This window comes from Neovison vison, chromosome 2, assembly GCF_020171115.1.
Source record: "Neovison vison isolate M4711 chromosome 2, ASM_NN_V1, whole genome shotgun sequence".
NCBI lineage: Eukaryota > Metazoa > Chordata > Mammalia > Carnivora > Mustelidae > Neogale > Neogale vison.
This window is the reverse complement of record NC_058092.1, coordinates 212,269,524-212,295,138: the sequence shown is the minus strand read 5'-3', so window position 1 is coordinate 212,295,138 and position 25,615 is coordinate 212,269,524. Positions and strand designations below refer to the sequence as shown.

Sequence of the window (25,615 nt, the reverse complement as noted above, 5' to 3'; positions counted from 1 at the left end):
CGGACTGTCAGTCTATGGCTTCTTGGATCATTCAACTTATTTTTGTCTAAAATGAGTCCACTGCTCTTCCCAGTTCCTCTTTCTTGATCTCTTGCTTCTCCTAAAAGCCTCTACAAGTCTTTGTTCTCTGTGTCCTCCCCATCCTTCCCCACCATGGCCCATCTTGGCCTTTAGTCTCTGCATCTGGCTGGGGCTCTTATGTAAGCAATCTTACTCATCTTGCTTCAATCACACAGGGCACATTTAGGCAAAAAAATTGATGGACAGATTTTTGTTTGTTGTTTTTTTTTTTTTTTTTTAAAGATTTTATTTATTTATTTGAGAGAGACACAGTGAGAGAGAACATGAGCGAGGAGAAGGTCAGAGAGAAGCAGACTCCCCGTGGAGCTGGGAGCCCGATGTGGGACTCGATCCCGGGACTCCAGGATCATGACCTGAGCCGAAGGCAGTTGTCCAACCAACTGAGCCACCCAGGCGTCCCTTGTTTGTTGTTTTTAACCATTGTCCCGAGATACATCTTTTGAAATCCTTTTGTTGTATATCTTAAACAAAGGTCTGACTTGTGGCATTTTTTGTAGTAGTTATTAGATTTGGATTAAGATCTCTGCTGTAGATATTTATGGTAGCTGTTGCCATATGAATTTAGTGCCAGGAGTGGAAAGACCATGGAGGTATTTGGGTTATTTCTGTAAAAGGTATTTTTTGAGATCCAGTAGGAGGAGCCAACAAAGAACTTGATAGTAAACATGCGATAGTGAGCTTGAAGTGTTGGCAGAATGTCCAACATATAGTTGGAAGTGATCTTTCTAGAGTGTATAAGCAAGGTCAATGTGGAAGAGTAGGCTTTGGGGAGTTGGTCCCATAAACATGAAAAACAAAGCTGAGTAGGATCAAATTGTTTCAGAGGAAATATAATGGGAAGGGAAACACTACTCTGTGGTGTGGGCAAATATCTTCATTGAGCGAGTAGGCAAAGAGAGCTGAAAATGATTAGAACAGTGTTGGGAGAGGTAAAGATACCAAGTTCATAGACTCTAAATGAAGAGAGACTGGTTCCCGGGACCAGGAGAGGCCATTGGCAGTTAGTTACAGGGTGATTCATGACCTGTAAGAGAATGGCGGGAGAGGGAAACCAAGGTGCAGTGGGTTTAGGAACCAAGAGGTAAAGCACTTAGCATGGACTGTTCTTTTGAGAAATTGGAAACAGAAGACAAGGAAGTTTCTTTTTCAGTAAGTGTGTGTGTTCCTTTCTTAGGTTTCTTTTTTGGTCTGTGTTCCTTTATCAGGTCACATGTGTGTTATTGTCGTGGTCCTTTATTAATTAGTTTGTCTCTTAGAGTCTTTAGTACTCTCTTCTCTGAGGGGAGAGAGCCAGCTGAGAAGAGATTCAGTAAGTGAAAGGAAGCTGAAAGTTGTTGGAGCAGGGTCTTGAAGGCAACAGGAAGAAATGGGGTCAAAGGCCCACACCAGGAATAAAGTTAAAAGGGAGTAGGGTTTTTAGTTCTTCCCAGTTGTTGTTTCCACATGTTTTCCTTCTGTCAGACGCTGCTGCCTGTGTGACGAGCGTATGCATTCTAGACTGTACTTTCCTCAGAACTGCTGCTTGATTCTCTCCCTGGGTCCAGGTGTCTGGGTTTCTTTTAGCCATGTAGAGTCTCCTCTAGAAGGAAGGAAGGCTTTTTCTTAATCAGTGCTTCCCAGCTTTTTTCATTCGTAAGGCCCCTGGGGTAAACCCGCAGAAGGGCTGCGCTCCCTGAATGGGATCGTGGTTGCAGCCATCCACCCCTGAGACCCTGCAGCCAGAAAGGGGCTCTAGAAGTCTGTGCTTGTTCAGACCCGCTGAATGGCAGGGAGGTACGGGGCTCATGGCATGGGGAAAGAGATTCATCATAGTAATATTTCATTCTGCAGTTTTGACTAAAACTTGTCTCTTTTTCTTTGAACATAGGGCGTAAAGGCATCTTCACTGGAAGCTCGGGACTGCAGATTGTGTACCTCAGTGGGACGGAGTCCTTGAATGAACCGGTCCCAGGTTACAGTTTTAGTCCCAAGGATGTGTCTTCCCTGAGGACAATGCTGTGTTCAACATCCCAGTTTAAGGGTGTTGATATCTTGCTCACATCCCCATGGCCCAAGTATGTGGGGAACTTTGGGAATTCTTCTGTGAGTAGTGCTTGTTCAGTTGGAATTTCTATAAGCAAATTGCATTGGCTTAATTGGGGCTTCTTCCTCCTTTTTTTTTTTTTTTAAAATTTTACTTACTTATTTGATAGAGAGAACGAGAGAGAGAGTGCGCACATGAGCGTGAACACGGGGAGGGGCAGAGGGAGAAGCCAACTCCCCATTGAGCGGGGAGCCCAATGTGGGGCTCGATCCCAGATGCTGGAATCATGACCTGAGCTGAACGCAGACACTTAACTGACTGAACCACCCATGTGCCTCTTTTTGTTCTTTATATTGAGTATTTCAGCTCTTAGTACCTGAAATTATTTCAGGATACTTCAAACTCTATCAACTAACCAAAGCAAAAACTTGGAAACTGGTTGGTGTTACGAAAGCACAGTTCGCAGATGAAATTGCTGAAATCTTAATTATAAATAAATGATTCTTTACATTATATTCTCTGCTTCAAGTGGCTTCTTTCAGGCTTCCCCTTAATATGTTTTGAGGGTTCAGGAGCACCTGGGTGGCTCAGTTGGTTAAGCGACTTCCTTCAGCGCAGGTCATGATCCCAGGGTCCTGGGATGGAGCCCTGGGTCAGGCTCACTGCAGAGCAGGAAGCCTGCTTCTCCTTCACCCTCTGCTGCTCCCCCTGCTTGTGTGCTCCTGCTCTGTCTCTGTCAAATAAATGAATAAAATCTTTTTAAAAAAACACGTTTTAAGGGTTCACTAATTTTTAGTGAAAAGATTTATGGTTAGTGGCAGCTCTGCAGTTGTATTTTTCTTACCTTCTGTTCCACATTGTAGTATTTAGCTTTCAAAATAATCTTTTAACGGAGTCATGGGATAAGAGGTAGTGATCTCAAGATGGGAAATGAGATGTTGAAAACTTGATATTTCTCTGATGTGAAAGCTTTAATGTTGGGATGCCTTGGAGCTCACTCTTACATTTGATCTTAATCTTTTTTTTAAGTAATCTAGAAGAGGATATATACAAGGTTGGTGAGTGATCACATTGGTGGAAATAAGCCCAAGGAAGATCTTGAAAGGTTATATGTGAAGATAGAAGGCATATGAGTTTCAGTGAAGGAAGCATAAGAATGCGTTTAGAGACAAATACCAATTAATGGATGCAGAGGTATCAGTAATGATCTCGAAAAGGGTCTTCTGCCAACTTCAGGGCCACATGTCTGTGACCAAAAGGCCAACAAGATACCAAGCATTGTCAGGCGGGATGTTGAAAGGAAAAGGGACAGTGCTCTCCTCCCCTTCTATAAATCCATGGCTCTTCTTCACCTCAATTCAAGGGGCAGTGCTGGCTGCAGTGAGAAGATATGGTGAAGCTAGGAAAGATATGGCGAAGCTAGGGAAGGTGCAAAGAACGAGGTCTGAGTTGCTGGTGGAAGGGAGAAAGAAAGATGAGAAAAATGAGAACCCTTCATTTTGGGGTGTTAACAAGGATTTTGATTGAAGTTTATAAATGACTACATAAGATCTTAAGGGGATAAAATAATTTAGTTTACCAGTCTCTAAGATACTACAACTCACCTCAAGGCTGATTCCTGCACTTAAGCAGAAACCCAAAGGAAGCAAGCATAGCACATAAGGAAGAAATTCTTGCTTTACTTAGTGGAAAACTAATTTTGGTAATTTTCTTTATTTCCAGATAGTACCTTCTCTTAAGTTCCGAAATAATATTATGGATGAGAGATCTCACAATTTATTGTTAATGAAAGCTAGGGATATGTGGGGAAAAGCCCAATATTTTTCTTTTTTTAGATTTTATTTATTTGACAGAGAGAGAGAGATCACAAGTAGGCAGAGAGGCAGGCAGAGAGAGGGTGAAGCAGGCTTCCCACTGAGCAGAGAGCCTGATGCGGGTCTCGATCCCAGGACCCTGAGACAATGACCTGAGCCGAAGGCAGAGACTTAACCCACTGAGCCACCCAGGTACCCCAAGCCTAATATTTTTGATAGACTTTATGTTACAGACTTTAACAAGGGCATCGTTGTGTCCTTCCACAAACCACACCTTTCTTGACTGAAGCAAAATAAAGGATTGCATGCTATGTCATGAAGTCCTTGAATATTCCATTCCAAATAATCTGAATAATCTCTGGATTCCAGGGCCCCTGAAAGCTAGCTTTTAATTTTTATATTTTGTATTGACTAGGACTGTCTGCATTGTTGGAACTACAGGTGCACAACAAAGCAAATTATAGAAGCGAAGTGTGTGGGCTCCAGGGAGAGAAATCAGTTTCCAAAAAAAGACCCTAATAAATCCTACTTTGGGTATTATATGGAAAGCTTATCTTACCTTTAACCCCTGACTTCCAGCAGTTGTTCCTATCTCTGCATTTATAATAGCCCAGTTCCTCTTAATATGTTTGAGATTTCTCTGATTGCCACAAATATGCAGTTCATTATCCAAATCCTACTGCCAACACATGTATCGACATTAAAAACTTTAAAGTCATTTTAAAGTGTCTTGTTATTTGCCTGTTTTTCTTGGTGACTTTTAGGTCCATTATGATGACTGAATTTCTGTTTACCAGGGAGAAGTGGATACCAAAAAATGTGGCTCTGCTTTGGTCTCCAGTCTGGCCACAGACTTGAAACCAAGATACCATTTTGCTGCTTTGGAAAAGACCTATTATGAGAGGCTTCCTTATCGGTGAGTGGCATTGCATTATTTTGGCTTTTTAAAGAATTTGCCTTGGATCTTCTGTGAGACCTTCTCTTGTCCATCTGAGTCATGTAACATCTTCATTCATTGCACTTACTCAGGCATAAAGTGAGTAGCTCTCAAATTACTTAGCTCTTCTCAGTTTATTTCCTAATTTGCAATACAAGGGATTGGACTGTATACAACCCCTTAAAGGTGTGCAGGTCTGAAGTAACAATACTGTTTAATCCTCACAGCTTTCCGTAACACAATGTGTCCTTTTTTGATCAGGTCAAATAGGTACCTTTTATATAGTCTTGAAAATTCATGTCTCAGCCTAATAAGAAGAATTTCAACTTGAGAATCAAGAACTTGTATCAATTTTTTCCCCCCTTTTTTCATAGTTTTGAGTTTGGAAGTTAGTAGAGTTTTTAAAGCATGTCTTTTTTTTATAATATCTTTTTATTTTTTTAAGATTTTATTTATTTATTTGACAGACAGAGATCACAAGTAGGCAGAGAGGCAGGCAGAAAGAGAGAGGAGGAAGCAGGCTCCCTGCTGAGCAGAGAGCCTGATGTGGGACTCGATCCCAGGACCCTGAGATCATGACCTGAGCCGAAGGCAGTGGCTTAACCCACTGAGCCACCCAGGCGTCCCTTAAAGCATGTCTTGTAGAGACAATAAAACCAGTGTTTTGTAAGTGATAGAATTAAGTTAACTCTAAATTATCTTCACTGGTAAAGAGCATGGATAATTTTGAAAATAATCTGTAGAAACTTTTTTTTTCCCAACAAGTGTTGTTTGAAAGTTCAAAAATATAGGCAAGCTGGGGAAGAAAAAAACCCCAAAACCCTATCCTTCCTCCATAATCCCAAAGCCCAAGATATAATCATAAATATTACAGCTTTTTCTGTTTTATCTTAATATATGCCTTCTAGAAAAACATATTGTTCTCTAAAACCCTGCACTAAAAGCAGAGGTTATGGGAACAAACCTGCCAAAACCTGTCGAACTTTTTTTTTTTTTTTTAAACTTACCTAGCTTTTAAGGATCTGAATACACATTTCCCCGAAGAACATATACCAGTGGACAGTAGGCACATGAAAAGATGTTCCAGCCTTAGCAATCAGGGTAATTTAAGTCCAGCCCACAATGAGAGATCACTTGACATCCATTAAGATGGCTATGGTCATAAAGGTAAATAATAAGGTAGTGAGGATGTGGAGGAATTAGAACTCTCGTGTGTTGTTGGTGGCGATGTAAGAAGATGGAGATGCTTTGCCAAACTGTTGGCAGTTCCTCAAAGTTAAAGAGTTACTGTCTGACCCAGCCATTTCACTCTTGTTCCAAGTGAAGTAAAAACGTTGACCCATGCAAAAACTTGCACACAAATGATCATAACAGCATTATTCATGATAGACAAAAAGTGGAAACAACCCTGATATCTATCATCTGATGAATGGGTAAAGAAAAAGTGATATATCCATACCTTGGAATGTTATTCAAGAAAAAGGAATGGAGTACTGAGAGATGCTTCATGGGTGAACCTTGAAAACGTGCCAAATCAAAGAAGCCAGGCGCAAGAGATCACATGTATGATTCCATTTATATAAAATGTCTAGGGAGGGGGGGGACAAGGTGGTGGAGTAGGAGACCTAAATTTCGTCTGGTTCTAGGAATTCAGCTAGATAGTTATCAAACCATTCTAAACACCAACAAACTCAACAGGAGATTGAAGAGAATACCAGCAATTCTGTGAACAGAAAGCCACTCGCTATCTAGAAGGTAAGAGGTGCAGAGAAGTGAATCCGAGGCAGTATTTGGGAAGATAGACTGCGGGGAAAGGGAGCCTCTGTCAGCCGGCTCCCAGCAAGGGATAGAGCAGTGGAGCCCAAAATCAGAACTTTTAGAAGTCTTGAAATAGGGCTCCACATATGTGGGATATATGGCTTCAAAGAGTCAGAATTTATTTTCTTTGTTGGCTTTGTTAGCTCCAAAGTCCATGCTTCAAATGGACACACACTAAACCACATATCTCTGAGCTAACAGCTCATATTAGTTAGGAATGTTTCTGGCTTCCAGGAACAGAAAGTGTGATTAATGTTCAAACATCTAGGAACCAGGATTTTCTTGTCTTGTTCCCTCCACCCTCAGTATATTTGTTTTTTGCCCTCATGGTTGTCATGCTCCACTGAGGGAAATTGCTCCAGGGACTAACCGGGGCAGAACAGTAGGTGGGACAGTGTGGACTCAAGACCCTTGGGGTCACAGAAAGACCAGGGGGGTGTGAGGGTGGCAGAACTCCCAAGTATTGGAGCGGGGAAGCCAGCTGCAAAGACGGAGCCGAGGAGTGGCCTCTCAGCTTGGGGTTGCCATAAACCAGGATCTGCGGCACAGCAGAGGCCCAGCCAGCAGCAGATCTGAGGAGACCCCCCTTCCTCCCCTGGGAGGAGCAGCCAGGAGTGCACTGCAGGAATCTGCTGGGTTTGGAGACTGCAAACAGGGCCATGAGCCAGAGATAGACACACTCTGTCGGGAATGCGGCTAGAGACCAGGGAGGTAGGAGTGATTGATTGCTTTTCTCTGAGGGCGCACCGGGGGCGGGGGGGGGGGGGGATAGGGACTGGGAGGCTGCCATTTTCATTCCCATCCTTCAAAGCTGTATGGAAAGCTTTCTGGGAATAAAAACTACAGAGAATAAACCTGAGCAGATTACTTAGCCTGGCCCCTGGCAAGGGCAGTGCAATTCTGCCTCAGGCAAAGACATTTGAGAATCTCTGCAAGAGGTCCCTCTCCCAGAAGATCAGCAAGAACATCCAGCCAAGACCACATTTACTGATCAATCAGAACTGCAAAACTCTAGCACTACGGGAATACAGCACAGAGAATGCATGGCTTTTTCCTCCATGATTCTTTAGTCTTTCAAAGTTAATTTTAAAAATTTTCTTTTTTTCTTATATATTAAAAAAATTTTCTTCTTTTCTTTTGCAACCAGGATCTTATCAATTCCTTTTTAAAAATCTTACTTAATTTTCAATTTTACAGTCATATTCTACCCCTTCATTGCATTTAACCTTATTTTTTGTATATATGTGTTTTTCTTTCTTTAAAATTTTGGGATACACTTTCTTCTAACACCAAAATATGCCTTAGATCTAGTGTATGGCTTTGTTCTAGTCTTCCACCTGATCACATTGTCTCCCTTTTTAAAAAATTTTTTTCCTTTCTTTTTTCAACAAACTTCTTATCAATTCCTATTTTAAAATCTTTTTAAATTTTCATCTTTACAGTCATATTCCATCCCTTCATCGTATTTATCCTTTTTTTTGTATATATGTATATATGTTTTTCTTTCTATATGAAATGTCCAGAATAGGCAAATACATAGAGATATGTATGGGGCTAGTTGGAGGGGAAGTGGGGAGTGGTTGCTAATTGGTACAGAGTTTCTTTCTCTGGTGATAACAGTGTTCTAAAATTAAATTGTGGTGATGATTGCACAGCTCTGTGAATATGCTAAAAATTATTGAATTGGGTACTTTAGATGGGTGAGTTGTATAGTATTTGAATTAGAGCTTAAGATATGTTCCATATATACAATGGAATAGTATGCCTCCATCAGAAAGGATGAATACCCAACTTTTGTATCAACATGGATGGGACTGGAAGAGATTATGCTGAGTGAAATAAGTCAAGCAGAGAGAGTCAATTATCATATGGTTTCACTTACTTGTGGAGCGTAAGGAATAACACAGAGGACATTAGGAGAAGGAAAGGAAAAGTGAATTGGGGGAAATTGGAGGGGGAGACAAATCATGAGAGACTGGATTCTGAGGAACAAACTGAGGGTTTTGGAGGGGAGGGGGAGTGGGGGGTTAGGTGAGCCTGGTGGTCGGTATTAAGGAGGGCACGTATTGCATGGAGCACTGGGTGAGGTGCATAAACAATGAATCTTGGAACACTGAAAAAAATAAAATTAAAAAACTGTTAAAAAAAAAAATGACAAAGAAACCTGTGCAACTTTTCAGCCAGAGCTGTAACAAAAACCCATAACTAGCATAATAAAAATACTAAATGTAGGTAAATTTCCACTAACATCTGCACTTTGAATTACAATCCATGCTTTGCTTTTCTCTATTTTGAGTGTTATTGTGTTTTTCCTTCCTTTGAGGAGCATTTTAAAAACACCATTCACGGGTGCCTGGGTGGCTCAGTTGGTTAATTGTCTGACTCACGATTTCCGCTCAGGTCAGGATCTCATAGGAGATGAGGTCCAGCCCCTGGTCAGGCTCTGTGCTCAGTAGGGAGTCTGCTTGAGATTCTCTCCTTCCCCTGACTCATGCACACGTGCGCGCTCACTCTCTTTCAAATAAACAAACAACAAATACATCTTAAAAGGGGTAGTATCCTTCACCAGTCATTTTTATTTTAAAATAAATGAGAAAAACATCTTCATGGCTTTTTGTGGGTACTTACAGTTTCCCTGTAGTACTAGTTTTCTATCGCTGTTGTACAAATTACATAAACTTTGTGACTTAAAATAATCCCATTTATTATCTCAGAGTTTTGTAGCTCAGAAGTTGGACATGGGCATCACTGGGCTAAAATCAAAGTGTTAGCCAGGTTATGTCAGTTCTACCCAGGCAATCCAGGATTATCTCCCTATCTTAAGGGTAGCAGATTAGCAACCGATTAATTCCATCTCTCACCTTATTCCTCTTTGCTGTATAAGCTGACGTTCACAGGTTATGGGAATTAGGACATGAACATCTTTGGGGAGCTAGTGTTTTGCCTGTCACGTATTAGTAGTTCTTGAGGCCACTGCCCTACTCACTACTTGCAATAAAAAAAAGACACTTCCATAGGACATTCAGCTGTTTTCCCTTAATGTCTTCATGTACTATTAAAGCTTCTATTTAATTATGAGTAAACTTGTTTCAGTCATTTTAGAAGTTTCATATGAAACAGCATGACTTTCACCTTAATACTGACATCAGTCCCATTTACCAATTATGAATCTGTTTCCTCTCTTTAAAGAAACGGGTTATAGCAGACAAGCTGTATTTTGGCTTATTTCCTTTTAGTAATGTGAATTTAAAACAAGTATTTGTGTATTTGTTTATATACAATGGTATTATGCTAGATTTTTAAAAATAAAATTATATTTTTTGACAGACAGGAAATTTCTGTAGCATGAGGAAAGGAAAGTGCTCTAAGGGTTGGTATTTGTATTAACAGTCAACTCACTAAAATTAAAAAATATATATAATGCTGTAACTTTTTTCTTTTTTGAAGATTTTATTTATTTATTTGACAGAGATCACAAGTAGGCAGAGAGGCAAGCAGAGAGAGAGAGAGAGGAGGAAGCAGGCTCCCTGCCGAGCAGAGAGCCTGATGTGGGACCCGATCCCAGGACCCTGAGATCATGACCTGAGCCCAAGGCAGAGGCTCAACCCACTGAGCCACCCAGGCACCCCAGTAACTTTTTTCTTTTAATTATTAAATAATAGTCGCTCAGTGTACAATACTTGTAAAACAGAAAAGCTCAATAAAGTGTTTTGGTGTATTCAGTTATATTTTTTTGTAAAATTATATAGATACTCATGTGTTTTTATATTTTTCCTGGAAAAGTGAAACCTTACTATAAATTACTGTTTGAAGCATATTTTCTTCTCTTACAACTTTTTTCTATCTGGCTTTCATTATTATAGCCTTTATTTGGTTTGTTTTTGTTTTTGTTTTTGTTTTTGAGAAGAGAAGAGAAAACATTGAAAAGGGGCTGAGGTTAAAGGGAGGGAGAGAGACTCTTAAGCAGGCTCCATGCCCAGTGATCATGACCTGAGCTGAAATAAGAGTCCTACACTTAACTGACTGAGCCATCCTATTATATTCTCTTTTACAGCTTTTTATTATGCACAAAAAAATAGTATAGTGAACTCTCCTATACTCATCACCCAACCTGAGCAATTATTATCATTTTGCCAATTTTACAACTCTTAAAACCAAATATTGGAGTTTTTGTGCTTTTCAAATATGTGATCTCATTTTCTTCTACAAATATCCCTGTTGAGTTAGGGATGACTATCCTACTGGATTTACAGGTGACATCTAAGATTATGTTACTGGTGGTGATGGATTTAGGATCTGTGCTCTCTCTTGGTCCCACCGAGTACATATTTCATAACTGTAAATCAAAATTAAAGTTTTTGGTGATTTGTCTGTTAAATGTATTGTAGAAACCACGTCGTTCTACAGGAAAATGCACAGCATGCCACCAGGTTCATAGCTCTGGCGAATGTTGGAAATCCAGAAAAGAAAAAGGTAAAGATTTGAGTGTTTGGGCGTAGGTTAATATTCACTTTCTGCCTGATAAATTTCCTCCTACCAGTTCAGCATTCAGATCTTTCTTCTTTCCAATTGCAAGGTTCCAGCACTTCAGTGACTCCTTTGTGAAGATAGAGTAATGAAAGGTCAGGTTTCCTTGAGTCCTTTGTAGGGGATTTTAAAGAAGGGTTTGGGAAAATAGGCCCAGTGAAACCGAGGCAGAATTTCCAATGAATGATACTCCTTTCTTCCCACATCCGTGTGGTTGACTTTGTAAGTATTCATGAGTTTGCCTTTGGATGGTACTCTTGCTTTGCTTCTTTTGGCACCTTCATTCAGCAGAAATAATAGCCTTTATAGGATTTATATAACCCCTCCTTGGCTTTGGGAAATCTTAGAGATATCTGGAATGTATCTTTGTACTGGAAAACAGTAGAGGTGAATGAAAGTATATACCAGAAAAGTATGTTATTTTTCTCACTTCCAGAATTCAGCATTTCTGATTCTCCAGGACCAAAAGCAGGATGTTGTGGATTGAGACAGTTACAGTCAGAACAGTCAGGCAAAGGAAGGATAGACAGATGAATTATGTGAAGATTATTCTGTAACGTGTCATAAACATGACATGTTAAACAGGTCATGAAAAGATATGAAAAAATATGAAAAGCTATACAAATATATATTCTGAGTTTTCCATTGTATCTTAAGCTTTTCAGCCCAGTGTGTTCTTAGCAAGTTTAGAGTTGTGATTTTTTTTTTTTTTTTTTTTTTTACTCCCCTTTTCAAGACCCTGTAGCACTCACAGTATTTTCACTGTAGCAGTATTTTAGTATTGCTTTACTCTCAGGGGCATCTTAGCCTCAGTTCTACGCAACTCGTACTACGGTCAAAAAGTATGGACATTTTTAATTTTGGCAAGCGTTACTAAATTCATCTCAAAATTTTGTTCCAGTTTATACCCGCAGCAACAGTGTGTTGAGTTTGGTTTTTTTTTTTCTGTCCACATTCTTACAGGGTAGTGTCAGGGTTTTTTTGTTTTGTTTTTAAATTTTTATTTATTTATTTGTCAGAGAGCGCACAAGCAGGCAGAGTGGCAGGCAGAGGCAGAGGGAGAAGCAGGCTCCCTGCTGAACAAGGAGCCCAATGTGGGACTTGATCACAGGATGCAGGGATTTTGACCTGTGCTAAAGCAGCCGCTTAAAGACTGAGCCACCCAGGCATCCCTTGTAGTGTCAAATTTTTATTAAGGTTTTTGTCAATGTGATGGATGAAAGATAATGTATCACTCTTCATTAGTTGCATTTCCCTGATCAGTAGTGAGGTTAAATATTTATTCCTAGCTCATCTAAAGTTTTCAATATCTCTGCCATTAGTGTAAGAGTCTAGATATCTGTATGAATATTTATATCTTTGCTCCTAGCCCCTAAGAAGACTCATCAGCATATGCAGCAGAAATTGTATAATATCAGAGGGAAACATTAAGATGGCCAATTTAGTCTTCATTAGAATGAAAGGATGGCAGTGCCACAATTCTGTTGACAAAGTACACAGAGATAAAGGACTAGAGATAGAAGCAGTTTGTCTTCAAGGGTTATGGAACAAGTCTCTCTTGGGCCTTGGAGTGACAGTTTTGTGTAAGAGCTGATTTTTGTAATGGCTAGGGCTTTGATTCGTTGCTTGTGACTTGATCAGCCCTTGGTTAGCCCCTACAGAGATCACTAAATTGATATTTGATTTACTTTGTATTCTCTGAGCCATAAACAGGCCAGTTGCTGTTCTTTTACTTAGTTTCTGTGAATAAAATATGTTGATGACTTTTGGATAAACAGGATTCCCCCTAATGTTATGTGTGTTTTTTTTTCTCCATAGTATCTTTATGCATTCAGTATTGTTCCCATGAAACTAATGGATGCAGCAGAACTCGTAAAACAGCCTCCAGATGTTACTGAAAACCCTTACAGGAAATCTGGGAAGGAAGCATCCACAGGAAAGCAAATTCCTGCCCCTGAGGTGTGTTCTGTTTGAGAGGTGGCATTTTCTGGGATGGATTGCCCCCATTACACATACACTTTTCCTGGCTATAGTTTCACCCATAAGACCAGTTTAATCCCTAGAACCTAAGTCCTTTTTCCCTTGGCAAATCATGATGGTGTTTGGAAAGACTAAGCAGATTTCAAGTAAACTCATTGTATTTTATTGTAGTTAACAGTTTCATATTTTAACTCTTTCTTCGTCTAAACTGGGTTCATGTGCTGGAGCTACATGTTAAGTCTTTCTTTGTCTAAAGTTGAGTCTTTATTTTTAACTTAAAAAAATTTATTTATTTTAGAGAGACAGATGGAAAGAGAGAGAATAAGCAGGGGAAGGGGCAGAGGGAAAAAGAAAGAGGGAATCTCAAGCAGACTTCCCACTGAGCTCAGAGTCTGATGCAGGGCTCGATCCAAAGAACCTTAGATCATGAAATGAGCCTAAATTAAGAGTCAGACACTCAATCAGCTGAGCCACCCAGGTACCCCTATTTTCAACTTTTCAGGCAAGGATCCAACTGCTTGTTAGCAATGTAATTTGTGATTTAATAACAAGTGCTAGCAAGTAACTAGGACTCATTCTGAAGAAATTTCTTCATAGCAGACTTTTCTGAAACTAATTTTCCCTCATTAAAATAGGGAATGTCAGGTTCCTTTACCAGTGTGCATGGTTTACTTTTATAGACTTTTTTCCTTCTTGAACAACCTCCTCATCTTTTTAATTAAAGTTCAGTTAGACTTGTTTGACCTGTGGAATTATAGGACTACACTAAGGCCCTACTGAGTGAAAGGAAAAGGCATTTGGGTGGGTTCATATTGTTCTGTTTTAGCCAAGAATTGCTCTATAGCTTGCATGTTAACTTGCTTTTACAAAAAGATGGATTTGGTGGTATTTTGGGCAAGTGTTGAGAAGTATGAGTGATAGTCCAGGCATCAGGATTAGGAAGATATTTTTCTTACCTAGAACAGACAGAATGGACTGGAAGGAAAGAAAAGTATGACGAGGCAGGAATGATCCCTTGTATGTGAATGGTTGGCTCCTTGCCTAAATACTAGTTTAGTTACATTTTCTCTTTTGCCTTTGTCCATTCCAGGAAGAACAAGCCTGTCAATTTTTCTTTGATTTAAATGAAAAGCAGGGAAGGAAGCGTTCATCTACAGGCAGAGATAGCAAGTCTTCTCCTCACCCAAAGCAGCCTCGCAAACCTCGTAAGTACCTTGGTTCCTGAGGTCTCCTCTGTGACCGGTAACTTATTTCAGGTGTTGTGTGGGACATGGCTTTGCTAAGGGAGCCTCTTCTGGAGAAGGAAAACCGTATAGTTAGTCCTTAAGCCAAAAATAAAATAATACTGAGATGGCCTGATTTTGAGGGTATCTGAGGCTATTCCTCAAAGAACTATGGAGAAACCTCCTTCCCTTCCCTTCCCTCATGCCTGTAAAATATGAGGTAAAGAGCCTACAAAACCAATGAGGTTCATAAAATAATGGAATAATCAAACTTGTAAAAAGGAATTTAAGGTTATTTCATTGAAGTCCACTTTCTCTAGCCCTTGTTTCAGAGTTGGAGAAGCGAACCCTGGTGGCGTAAACTTACTACCAGAGTCCTGGCTGGCTAGTGGCATAGCTGGGGCTGGAGTTGGGACCCCTGACCTCCAGTTCAGTGTTCTTTCGCTGCAGCTGTTGCCAGTTAGATGCTACTTCAGTCAGTATGTGGTCATCCACTTGTGGTTATTGACCTGTTAATTGGTTGCAAATTCAGAGCTTTTCTTATAGGGGTCAGTTTCACTGATAATGGTGATGGGGCGAGGGGAGGACACAGTAGAACCACAGCAGGGCCAGCCCTTCGTGGCAGTGCTGTATACCAGTCTTTGCTGGCGTGAAGATCAAACAAGGCTGAGTTCTATAGGGTGATTATGTATATGCTGGAGTGCTTGGACCATCGTAACATCTGCTCTCTTCCATATGAAGCTCAGCCTCCAGGACCCTGCTGGTTTTGCCTTGCCAGCCCTGAAGTGGAAAAGCATTTGGTGGTCAACATCGGCACACATGTGAGTTACTTCCCAGGACCTTTTACAGAGAAGGACACCCTTATTTGTTTTTTATTAACTTAATAAAGTTATAATTTACATTTCATAAAGTTTACCCACTTTAATAAAGTGTGTAATTGACCCATTTGTAGTCAGCTTACCAAGTTGTGCAACCATCACATAGCATGGTTTCCAAACATGTCCTTTACTCGTGATCGTTTACGGTTAATCCCCATTCCCATCCTCAGCCCCAGGCAACCACTGGTCTATTTTCTGTCTCCATGGGTTTGCCTTTTCTGCACGTTTCATATAAATGGAGTCATACAACATGTGGTCTTTGTGTCGGACTTTTTTTTTTTTTAAGATTTCATTTATTTATTTATTTGATAGAGAGAGAGAGAGATCACAAGTAGGCAGAGAGACAGGCAGAGAGAGAGGGGGAAGCAGGCTTCCTGCTAAGCAGAGAGCCCAATGCAGGGCTCGATCCCACGATCCTGGGATCATGACCCGAGCTGAAGGCAGAGGCTTTAACCCACTGAGCCACCCAGGCACCCCTGAGTCTGACTTTTTAAATTCAGCATAGTATTCTTGGGGCTCATCTGTGTTGTAGCATGTGTCAGTACTTCCTTTTTGTGGTCCTTTTTATGTATTATTTATATCAGTTGATGGGCTTTTGGGTTGTTTCCACTTTATGGCTATTAGGAATGATGCTGCTACGAACATTTACGTGCATGTCTTTATGTGGACATATGTTCTCATTTCTTTTGGATAGAAACCTAGGAGTAGAATTTTTGGAGCTGGTAAATTTATATTTAATTTTTTAATTAAACTGCTAAACTGTTTTTCCAAATGACTGTACCGTCTTATATCCCCATCAGCAACGTGTGAGGGTTCCTATTTTCCCACATTTGTTATTGTCTGTGTTTTTGATTATTGTAATTCTCTTGTGGTTTTACAAGCGTGCCTCCTCCCTTCCTCCCTCTCTGACAAATACATGAATCCTAGGGTGAGGCCTTTATACACTTCTTTTATATATACACAAATTAAAGGTGATGAGTTGCTTTCATTAATTACTCAGTATTTAAAAGAGGATTTTCTTTATCCTAAAAAGGGAGTCCTCTGTCACCTATATACACATTTGGATGAAAACTGTTGATACTTTTTTTTTCTGTCTTCAGATTCAGAAGGCTGAGTTTATTAATTTTTATCTATAATTACTTAACACTGGGAACAGAGCCATGCTAAATCATTATATGAAAGACTAAAGTGAGAAATTCCTGAGTTTTGCCTAGTAATAGAGGGTATAGCATCCCTAGACAGGAATACCCATATCTACATTCATAGTGTGGAGTAGTATCATTATCCCAAGATAATAATGAAAAGGTTTCTTGGTAAGCACTGAATCACAGAACTGGATGATCCCGAGGAAGATTTTTACTCAGGCTGTGCACAACTGATGAATTGTTTATTTCACAGTAAAGTTGTCTTGTTTCAGACTTCAGTACTTTTCCTTGGGCAGTACTTGTTTAGGTATTGACTAATACTGGTCTTTGCCCCTTATTTTCCTGGCATCTGTATAGACCATTATCATTCTTTTTCATTCACTTAGAATAAAGAAAGCTTAATTTTCAGGATTATAGTTGCACCCTAGTCACCTGTGACTAGAATTGGCCGTTTCCCATGGCTCTTGATGGAATTATTTATAGACCGTTTCTCAGTCAGTGTAGTGCTTCTGCAAATAGATACTTTCATCTCTTCTTTCATTGATTTATTCTAATTTTGGTTTCTGAGGGTGAGCATTTCCTCAGTTTACCCTTACAATCTGAGAGCCCTTTATTGTGGCCTCCTGTAGACTGAGCAGGGTCTCATTTTCATCATTGTACCCTTTTTAAGTCATATCCCTCTCTGCCTTTATAATTCCAGACTGAAGAGTCCCAGTCTTCTACATTTAAATTTTATATTTTAATTATTGGCACACTCCTATCTGTAGGGGGAGCATTATAGGGTCAAGGCCTGGGGCCTCATTGGTCATGGAGTCTATGAATGAACTCTTCAGTAGGAAGAAGAGCAAACCTGAAAAGTTTTTGGTTTTACAGGAATGCCCTTTTTGGATTCTCTCTTGGACCTTGTTTTCTTCTTTGGATTAGTTGATGCCATTTTTCTCTTCCACACAGCTGTTATGTGTGGAATCCAAAGGCAGGCTTTGGATTGCCTTTTGTTTGGGAAGCTTCAGTAGTTCAAAGTGGCGCACAGGGGAATACAGATCTGGAATAAGTCACTTAGCTCAGGGCTGCTCTAGGCCTCAGGGAGAAACAACCTTTCCTTTCCATTCACCTTTTAATTGCCCAGGATTATATAACCCAGAGATGAGACTAGGGGATGAGCAAGGAAACCTGTTTCCTTCTCATCTAGGCCTGAAGCTACAGGGGCAAAAATTATCTCCGATCTTGTTTGTAGCCCAGCCCAGCACCCCAAGTAGGAGGCCACATGAAAATTTTAGCCTAGAGCCTCCTAGTATTCAAGTCTATACTTACCTGTATTGTCCTCTGTCTGATAGAAACTTCTTGGGAATCTCTGGGACCTTTAGGTATCTGGCAGAGGGTTTAGAATCCCCTCCCTGCAGCCATTCCTCTTGATCTCCTCGCATTACCTTTTTTTTGTCTTGGCTTAGTCTTTGCCATGCCTTCTTCAAGGGATATACATGGAACTATGTTAATGGCCCATGGCCACAAACTGGTAAAAGGAGGGAAAGGCTGCTAAGAGTCCAGAATAATTGTTGCAGAAGTCATGCATTTTTTTATTTATGGCAGAAACATTCATTCAGGTCCTATTTATACATTTTCAGAAATGATTCAAGTATAGGACAGAAGGTGAGAAATTGAAAGGAAGGGGAGGAGATTGGGCAAGTGTGAAACTGTTCACAAGAACTGGGAGATAAAGCTCTGAGAGTGAGGGGTGCCCTTTAGTCTGGAATAGAAACCTTCAGTAGCTTCACTGCACATTACAATATAAAAACTGATGTTCACGGCAGTGACCCTTTGACATGAAGAAAAGGTTAGAAGATTCAGGCTTCAAGAGTAATCTTTAAAAACATAAAATCTTTGGGGTACGTGGGTGGCTCAGTCATTAAGCGGCTGCCTTCAGCTCAGGTCATGATCCCAGCGTCCTAGGATTGAGCCCCATATTGGGCTCCCTGCTCAGCGGGAAGCCTACTTCTCCCTCTCCCACTCCCCCTGCATGTGTTCCTCTCACTGTGTCTCTGTCAAATAAATAAATTAAAAGATCTTAAAAAAAACCATACAATCAAAAATAGTTATTGTAAAGGTTAGGAAAATATTTTAGTGTTTATAAGGTTTCGATGAACTTCAGTCATCTGGAAGATTAAATTTGTAATCTGTTCTATCCTCTATGCCGAGTAAATCAAGGATGATCATGCTTTAGATTGTTTCAGATACCTCTTCTGTCATTCTGTCGGATTATCTCGGTATTAATGATAAATGACTCCTTCCTTCAGTCTTAACTTTGAACTCATGACACTATAAGGAAATGCTGGATTGCTTTTTCTAAAGCTCTAGTACCTTCATTTGCCAGTGGTGATATTCACTGGCCATTTCTCTACTCAATATTTTCCCTTCAAAGAGTGAGGGTAGGGGCGCCTGGGTGGCTCAGAGGTTGAGCCTCTGCCTTTGGCTCGGGTCATGATCTCGGGGTCCTGGGATTGAGCTCCGCATCGGGCTCTCTGCTCAGCAGGAGCCTGCTTCCCCCCGCCCCCCGCCTGCCTCTCTGACTACTTGTGATCTCTGTAAAATAAATAAATAAAATCTTAAAAAAAAAAAAAGAGTGAGGATAGAGCAGTCTTGCATGTTTTGATTTTGACAGAAATATTTTTAGTTGCTGTTTAGCTGTTGACATCCACTGTTAGGAACCATAGTTTTCTACTTCTTTGGATATGTCTGAGTTTGAGGTTTCTCCTTCTTTTCTCCCATTAGGTTATATGTTTGCTTTCATTTTGTCTGGGTTAGGCAGCAGTTTAAGGCTGTCGGGAGGCTGGATGCTAATCATGACATCTTCCCCTTTTTTGTGAGTCCAGAGGGTGGGGTGTGGAATTTGATGTTATCATAGGGAAAGTGGTCATTTTGAAATCGAGTGGTATCTTTCTGTGGCTGAAGGCAATCATAACTGGGAAATGGTTTTCAGGTTTGGAGCCTGGGAGGGAAAAAGCTAACTATTTGCTGTTCCTGTCTCATTTAGCTTTGGTGTGTTTGAAGCCAAAAGCTTGATGGTGTGCCATCAATGAAGTTCTATCCAACTTCATTTGATAGTTGGATAGAACTTTGTTGCATCTAATTTTATTCTTTACCGGGTTCCTGTTATAACCTCTAAAGTTAGGTTTTTTTTTTAAAAGTCAGAGAATTTCTCTTATAGCCTCTCAAGCACTTTGTCGACACCCTCATGCTCTCTCTTTATATTGGCTTTCTTTCCCTGAAGAATCTTATATGTGGCATTGATGTCTTGATTCTCTGTGCTTCCTCTGTAGTGCTACCTTGCCCTGGCCAAAGGAGGCTTATCTGATGACCATGTCCTCATCCTACCCATTGGGCACTACCAGTCGGTGGTGGAGCTTTCTGCAGAGGTGGTAGAAGAGGTGGAGAAGTATAAGGTGACACTGAGGCGGTTCTTTAAGAGTCGAGGGAAACGGTGTGTTCTATTTGAGAGAAATTATAAGAGTCATCATCTCCAGCTGCAGGTAGGTGGTCTCCACCCGGAGACCTTCCGGAACTTGGAAGGACCCTGTGGGGACCTGAATATTGACAAGTATTTAAATAACATCAATTAATATTTCAATATATAATTCTAATCTAAAATCAAATATTTACATTTTTAATATTTAAAATACTTAATACAGATTTTCATATTATCGTTTGAATAGTGTTCATTTAAAAGGTTGTAAAGCATCTGCAGTGATAAATCCAGAGAAATCACAGGGAAGTGCATGGTCAGTATGAATGGGCCAGCACAGGTAGTAAGTGCCTTGTTTAGAAAAGGAATGGGTACTTGAAGGTTTCAAGAAAGACTGGGGCCCTGATAGAGGTAGAGGTGGAAGAGAGTGGGTATTTATGTGAGTGGTATTATTTCAGCAGCATGAGTGAAGTCTTAGAGGTGAGAAGTAGTCCCAGTGCCTTGATAGAGCTATCAGTTCAGAAACTGGGGGATTATTTATGGATAATTGGTTTGTAGCTGTGGTGGTTTTCTTTCTGGCACATTTGTTAAATTTTCAAATGGGCCTGACTCTGCCACACATATTACCTAGGAGCCGGCAAGGGCTTGATGACAGAGAGATCTCTCTCCAGCCTTTCCTGCATCAGGCATTGGTTCCCACATGTGGCAAGCTATCTCGTAAGTTTAAGTCCTTACAGACAGGCTGACACAAGCCTGGCTGGCCTGAGGAGAATCTCTGCTGAGGGGTGTTTCTCCACCCCTGTGATGGATTTGCTACTTCTCAGGGACTTGTGCAGGAGGTTGACCTCTCAGGGACCTGTATGAAGAATATCTTCCATCTGTCTGCCTCTCCCCCCACACCCCTCAGGTCATTCCTGTGCCACTCAGCTCCTGCACCACAGATGACATTAAAGATGCCTTCATCACCCAGGCCGAGCAGCAACAGATTGAGCTGTTGGAAATCCCAGAGCACTCTGACATCAAGCAGGTGAAATAGGAGGGGAAGGATGTAAAGTAAAGGATGAGAGGTAAAAACGTGGTTTCTGACATGTTGAGTCTGAGGTCATATCAGGGCATCCCAAAAATGTTAAATAGGCAGATGGACCGTTTGGAGCTAGAGCATGGGGTACTGGTTGGACTGGAAAAGAGGATGACATTACAGCAATGCTTCGGTGCATTCCTGGGAAGAGCAAAAAATGCCAAATTTCCTAAGGCAGGAACTTTGAAGCTTGGGTGCCACTGGGAGGATCTTTGTAATATCTGGTAGTTTGGCTTTTTAAACTGTATTCCATTAAGTGGCTTGGGATCTGTACTGCTCACATTCTTTCTCTTATGCTTCTAGACTGAATTCTTTGCCAAATAGAGATGAGCTAGGTTTTAGATTTTTAAAGCATTATGATATGTCCTCATACAACTCTGTTTACTTTAGATTGCACAGCCAGGAGCAGCGTATTTTTATGTTGAACTTGACACGGGAGAGAAGCTTTTCCATAGAATTAAAAAGAATTTTCCTTTACAGTTTGGAAGGTTTGTATATTTTTCTTATTTTAAATGTATTTTCACTAGGCCTACTATGAACAGAGTAGTGGGCTGCATAGACAATTGAATAAAAAGCCAGGTAGGAAACAGTATTTGCCCCAAAGAACGTATAGTCTCTTAGGGCAAGTCAGATATTTGCACATGTGACAGTAATGTAATGCAGAATGTGAAAAGCACCATAAAAAAGTTTGAAGGAATCGTGGATTTCAGAAATTAAGAAAAGGGAGAGCTTATTTCTGCTTTGTGAAAGGCTTCAAGAAGAGGTTGACATTGAGCCTGAGAGATAGAGTCATAAGGCAAATATTAGGGTGTGGGCCTTCTAGCCAAAAGGAGTGAAGTGCTACCATTAATTGAGTATATGCTGTTTGCAAGGCACTGTGCCAAGAGCTTTACATGCATTGCTTCATCTAATCTTCCCAATTCTGTAAGATAGGTACTGTCATCCTAATTTACCAAAGCGGAAAGTGAGGCTTCAGAGATGTGCCCAGTAGAACTTTCCATGATGTTGGAAATGTTTATAAATCTGCATTGTCCTATACAGTAATCACTAGCCCCATGTGGCTCCTGAGTGCTTGAAATGTGGCAAATATGACTGAGGAACTAAGATTTTTTTTTTTTTTAAGATTTTATTTATTTATTTGAGAGAGATAGAGCACAAGTAGGCAGAGCAGCAGGCAGAGGGAGAGGGAGAAGCAGGCTCTCTGCTGAGCAGGCAGCGTGATGCGGGGCTCAATCCCAGGACCCTGGGATCATGACCCGAGCCAAAGGCAGCCACTCAACCAACTGAGTCACCCAGGTGTCCCTAGGATTAAAATTTAAATAGGTAGATCTGGCTAGTGGCTCCTGTTAATGAACAGCATGGCCTTGGAGGGGTTACATAGCTTGTCCACAAGCACACACGGTAGGTTCAAACCCAGGTACGTTGAACTCCAAAACACGAGATTTTAACCTCATTATCCTTTAGTACCTACATTATCCTGTAGTATCCTTAGGCCTAGATGAGGTGTCGTTTATGCTCCTCATATCAGACAGAACATGATTGTAAAACCATGTAGGGAGTGTTATTAACAAGGCAGACTGAAGATAGGAAGTTGTTGGCAATAAGAAATAGAGTATAGAGGGAGGGCAGTATAAGATGTGCAGAACAGGGACGCCTGGGTGGCTCAGTTGGTTAAGCAGCTGCCTTCGGCTCAGGTCATGATCCCAGCGTCCTGGGATCGAGTCCCACATCGGGCTCCTTGCTCGGCAGGGAGCCTGCTTCTCCCTCTGCCTCTGCCTGCCTCTCTGTCTGCCTGTGCTCACTCTCTCTCCCTCTTTCTCTGACAAATAAATAAAGAAAATCTTAAAAAAAAAAAAAACAGATTAGATAATGCTCGTGTCTGATTTGCATTTTCTTTTCCTGGCTAGAACTGAGCTTTGAGTCAACTTTGCACCCTTCTTGGACTAATTTGGGAAACTTCCAAGAGATTGCTACCATTGGATAAGTCTAGGAAATAGGGTTGTCTACATTTTCAAGAAGATAACTGATAAGTGAGAATAGGTGTGATTAGGGACTTCAAACATCTGATGTTGGGACGCCTGGGTTGCTCAGTTGGGATCGAGTCCCACATCGGGCTCCTTGCTCCGGGGGGAGCCTGCTTCTCCCTCTGTCTCTGCCTGCCATTCTGTCTTCCTGTGCTTGTTCTCTCTCCCTCTCTCTCTCTGACAAATAAATAAAATCTTAAAAAAAAAAAAATCTGATATTATCTTTTTGTTGTTGCCTTAGCAACAGATGTAGATATGGACACTGATGACTTAGGCACATAATTGCAGATACACACACAGGCACATAAGCCCACAAGAGAGGTTCTCTGAATGGTTTTGTTCTCATGATAGTTTGTTGTATTTTCAGTGTTAACTGTTTCTCAAAATACTAATGTACAGTTACATAGCATTTTATAGTTAACAAAATATTTGAAAAAATTTTTTTCCACCACAGTGCAAGAAAGGTGGTTCTGTCTACATTTTATAGAAGAAGAAGTAGGCTCAAGGCTTGCCCAAGGAGCTGGAGCTCAGATCCTGTGACTTTTAGAAAACTCATGTGATTTTGTTTTCAATTCTTCTGTTTATTGTAGTTAAAAGTGAAAAATGAACATACAGATGGACAAATAGAGTTCTTTCTTTAAAAAAAAAAAAATTTTTTTTTTTTTAAGTAATCTCTATACCCAGTGTGAGGCTCGAACTCACAACCCCAAGATCAAGAGTTGCATGCTCTACTGACTGAGCCAGCCACGTGTCCCAAGTAGAGATATTTCTAATATATCAAAATGAGTGTAAAAATAAATAAAAATGTAAAGCAGTGATCATTAGAAGGTAGCCTCTGTGTGTGTGTATCAGGATATATTTTTTAGTCCTGAGAGCCAAGATAAGTTATTTTATTGATATTGAGCCTGCGCTGTTGTGCCTAGGTGTGAGTCCTCTAGGAGAGGCAGAAAGTCAGTGGCGTATGATACTAGGCCTGATCTGCACCATGCCCTCAGCAAAGTCATGGTCTAATTGGGATGACAAAACTAGAGTTCAAGGCAAGATGTATTTATAGCTGGTTTGGTGCTTGGATTGTGTTATCCATACATCACAAAAACCCTTACTGCATTTCATAGGTGTGGAAATCAAGACTTAGCAATGAAGTCATGTTCAGGTCAGAGACAGCAGGTGGTTGAACTAGGAATGGAATTAAGCCTCTGATATTTCTTTTTTAAAAGGTTTTATTTATTTGAGAGAAAGAGCGAGAGAGCGCACACATGCACATGCGTGTGTGGGCAGATGGAGAGAGGGAGAGAATCTCAAGCAGACTCCCCGCTTTGAGCACGGAACCTGACCAGGGCTCGATCTCATGATGCTGAGATTGTGACCTGAACTGAGACCAGGAACTGGATGCTTGCCCCAAGCTCTGATCTTTCTGACCAGGGCCCAGTGTCTTTGTACTACGTCAGTGTTGCTTCTATAAGTACCAGTAATATTCCAGCTTGTTCAAGAGAGAAAAGGAAATAGGGTTTGAAGGTTTAGAAAAGAGATAGGACCTGAGCTGCTCACTTAACTTGAATATGATTTTTTTAAAAAGATTTTATTTTTATTATTTATTTGACCACAAGTAGGCAGAGAGTCAGGCTGAGAGAGAAGTGGGAAAGCAGGCTCCCTGCTGAGCAGAGAGCCCGATGTGGGGCTTGATCCCAGGACTGTGGGATCATGACCTGAGCCGAAGGCAGAGGCTTTAACCCACTAAGCCACCCAGGCACCCCTTGAATATGATTTTTTTTTAAAGATTTTATTTATTTATTTGACACAGAGAGAGAGAGAGATCGCAAGTAGGCAGAGAGGCAGGCAGAGAGAGGTGGGGGTCGGGGAAGCAGACTCCCTGCTGAGCAGAGAGCCCGATGTGGGGCTCGATCCCAGGACCCTGAGATCATGACCTGAGCCGAAGGCCGAGGCTTAACCCACTGAGCCACCCAGGTGCCCCTTGAATATGATTTTTGATAGAATGGCAGAGATGGTACTCTGGGCAAGAGAAAATGGTATGAACAAAGTCAGAAGAATTTGCATACCTTTTTGGGTGACACTGAGAAGAGCTCTCTAGCTGAAGAGAAATAGAGAGGAGGGGGCTTCAGGCTGATACTGTCCATTTTTACTTTTTTCTGCAGGGAGGTGCTGGCCAGTGAAGCCATCCTTAATATTCCTGACAGGTCTGACTGGAGGCAATGTCAGGTCAGCAAGGAAGAGGAGGAGATGCTGGCTCGCCGCTTCCGGAAAGACTTTGAGCCCTTTGACTTCACTCTGGATGACTAAGCAAAGGAAAAGGCATTTTATGAACTTACAGGAAGTAGTAGCCTGTTTTTTAAAGGAACTACAGTCTCCCATGGGGACTGTTTATCTGCCTCTTTTTTGTGCATTCCCATGGAACCTGCCTGCAGCAAGAGGCCCAAGATTGAGTATTTTTTGAAAATATTTCTAGGATGAAAAGCCTGTTAAAATAAGCATGTCTGTCATCCAGCTTCAAGTACAGCTTATGTTAATCAGCATTTTAGAAAACATTAATCAAATAAAATCCAAATGCTTTTCCATGGTTGAGAAGTTATATTATGTCATGCTATCTATACCATTAAATGAAGTTTAGTGTG

General features: G+C 40.8%; 1 protein-coding gene and 1 non-coding gene across 4 annotated transcripts in view; both read left to right on the top strand.

The window, feature by feature from the left end:
* The window catches only part of CWF19L1 (CWF19 like cell cycle control factor 1), a 31,477-nt gene extending 5,862 nt beyond the window's left edge, over nucleotides 1-25,615 (top strand). The window contains exons 5-14 of one of the 3 annotated variants that reach the window (XM_044240307.1): nucleotides 1,949-2,163; nucleotides 4,716-4,834; nucleotides 11,062-11,146; nucleotides 13,019-13,159; nucleotides 14,271-14,385; nucleotides 15,145-15,224; nucleotides 19,741-19,950; nucleotides 20,791-20,910; nucleotides 21,352-21,449; nucleotides 25,139-25,615. In XM_044240307.1, the coding sequence (XP_044096242.1) occupies nucleotides 1,949-2,163; nucleotides 4,716-4,834; nucleotides 11,062-11,146; nucleotides 13,019-13,159; nucleotides 14,271-14,385; nucleotides 15,145-15,224; nucleotides 19,741-19,950; nucleotides 20,791-20,910; nucleotides 21,352-21,449; nucleotides 25,139-25,283 (1,328 nt within the window). In that variant the 3' untranslated portion in view covers nucleotides 25,284-25,615. Of the gene's footprint in view, nucleotides 1-1,948; nucleotides 2,164-4,715; nucleotides 4,835-7,067; nucleotides 7,385-11,061; nucleotides 11,147-13,018; nucleotides 13,160-14,270; nucleotides 14,386-15,144; nucleotides 15,225-19,740; nucleotides 19,951-20,790; nucleotides 20,911-21,351; nucleotides 21,450-25,138 lie in introns of those variants that run through there. The other 2 variants (XM_044240308.1, XM_044240309.1) reach the window with 2 other exon arrangements.
* LOC122901645 lies at nucleotides 20,440-20,587 on the top strand. Its single transcript, XR_006383635.1, has one exon. It is a non-coding gene; the product is annotated as a small nucleolar RNA SNORA12 (small nucleolar RNA).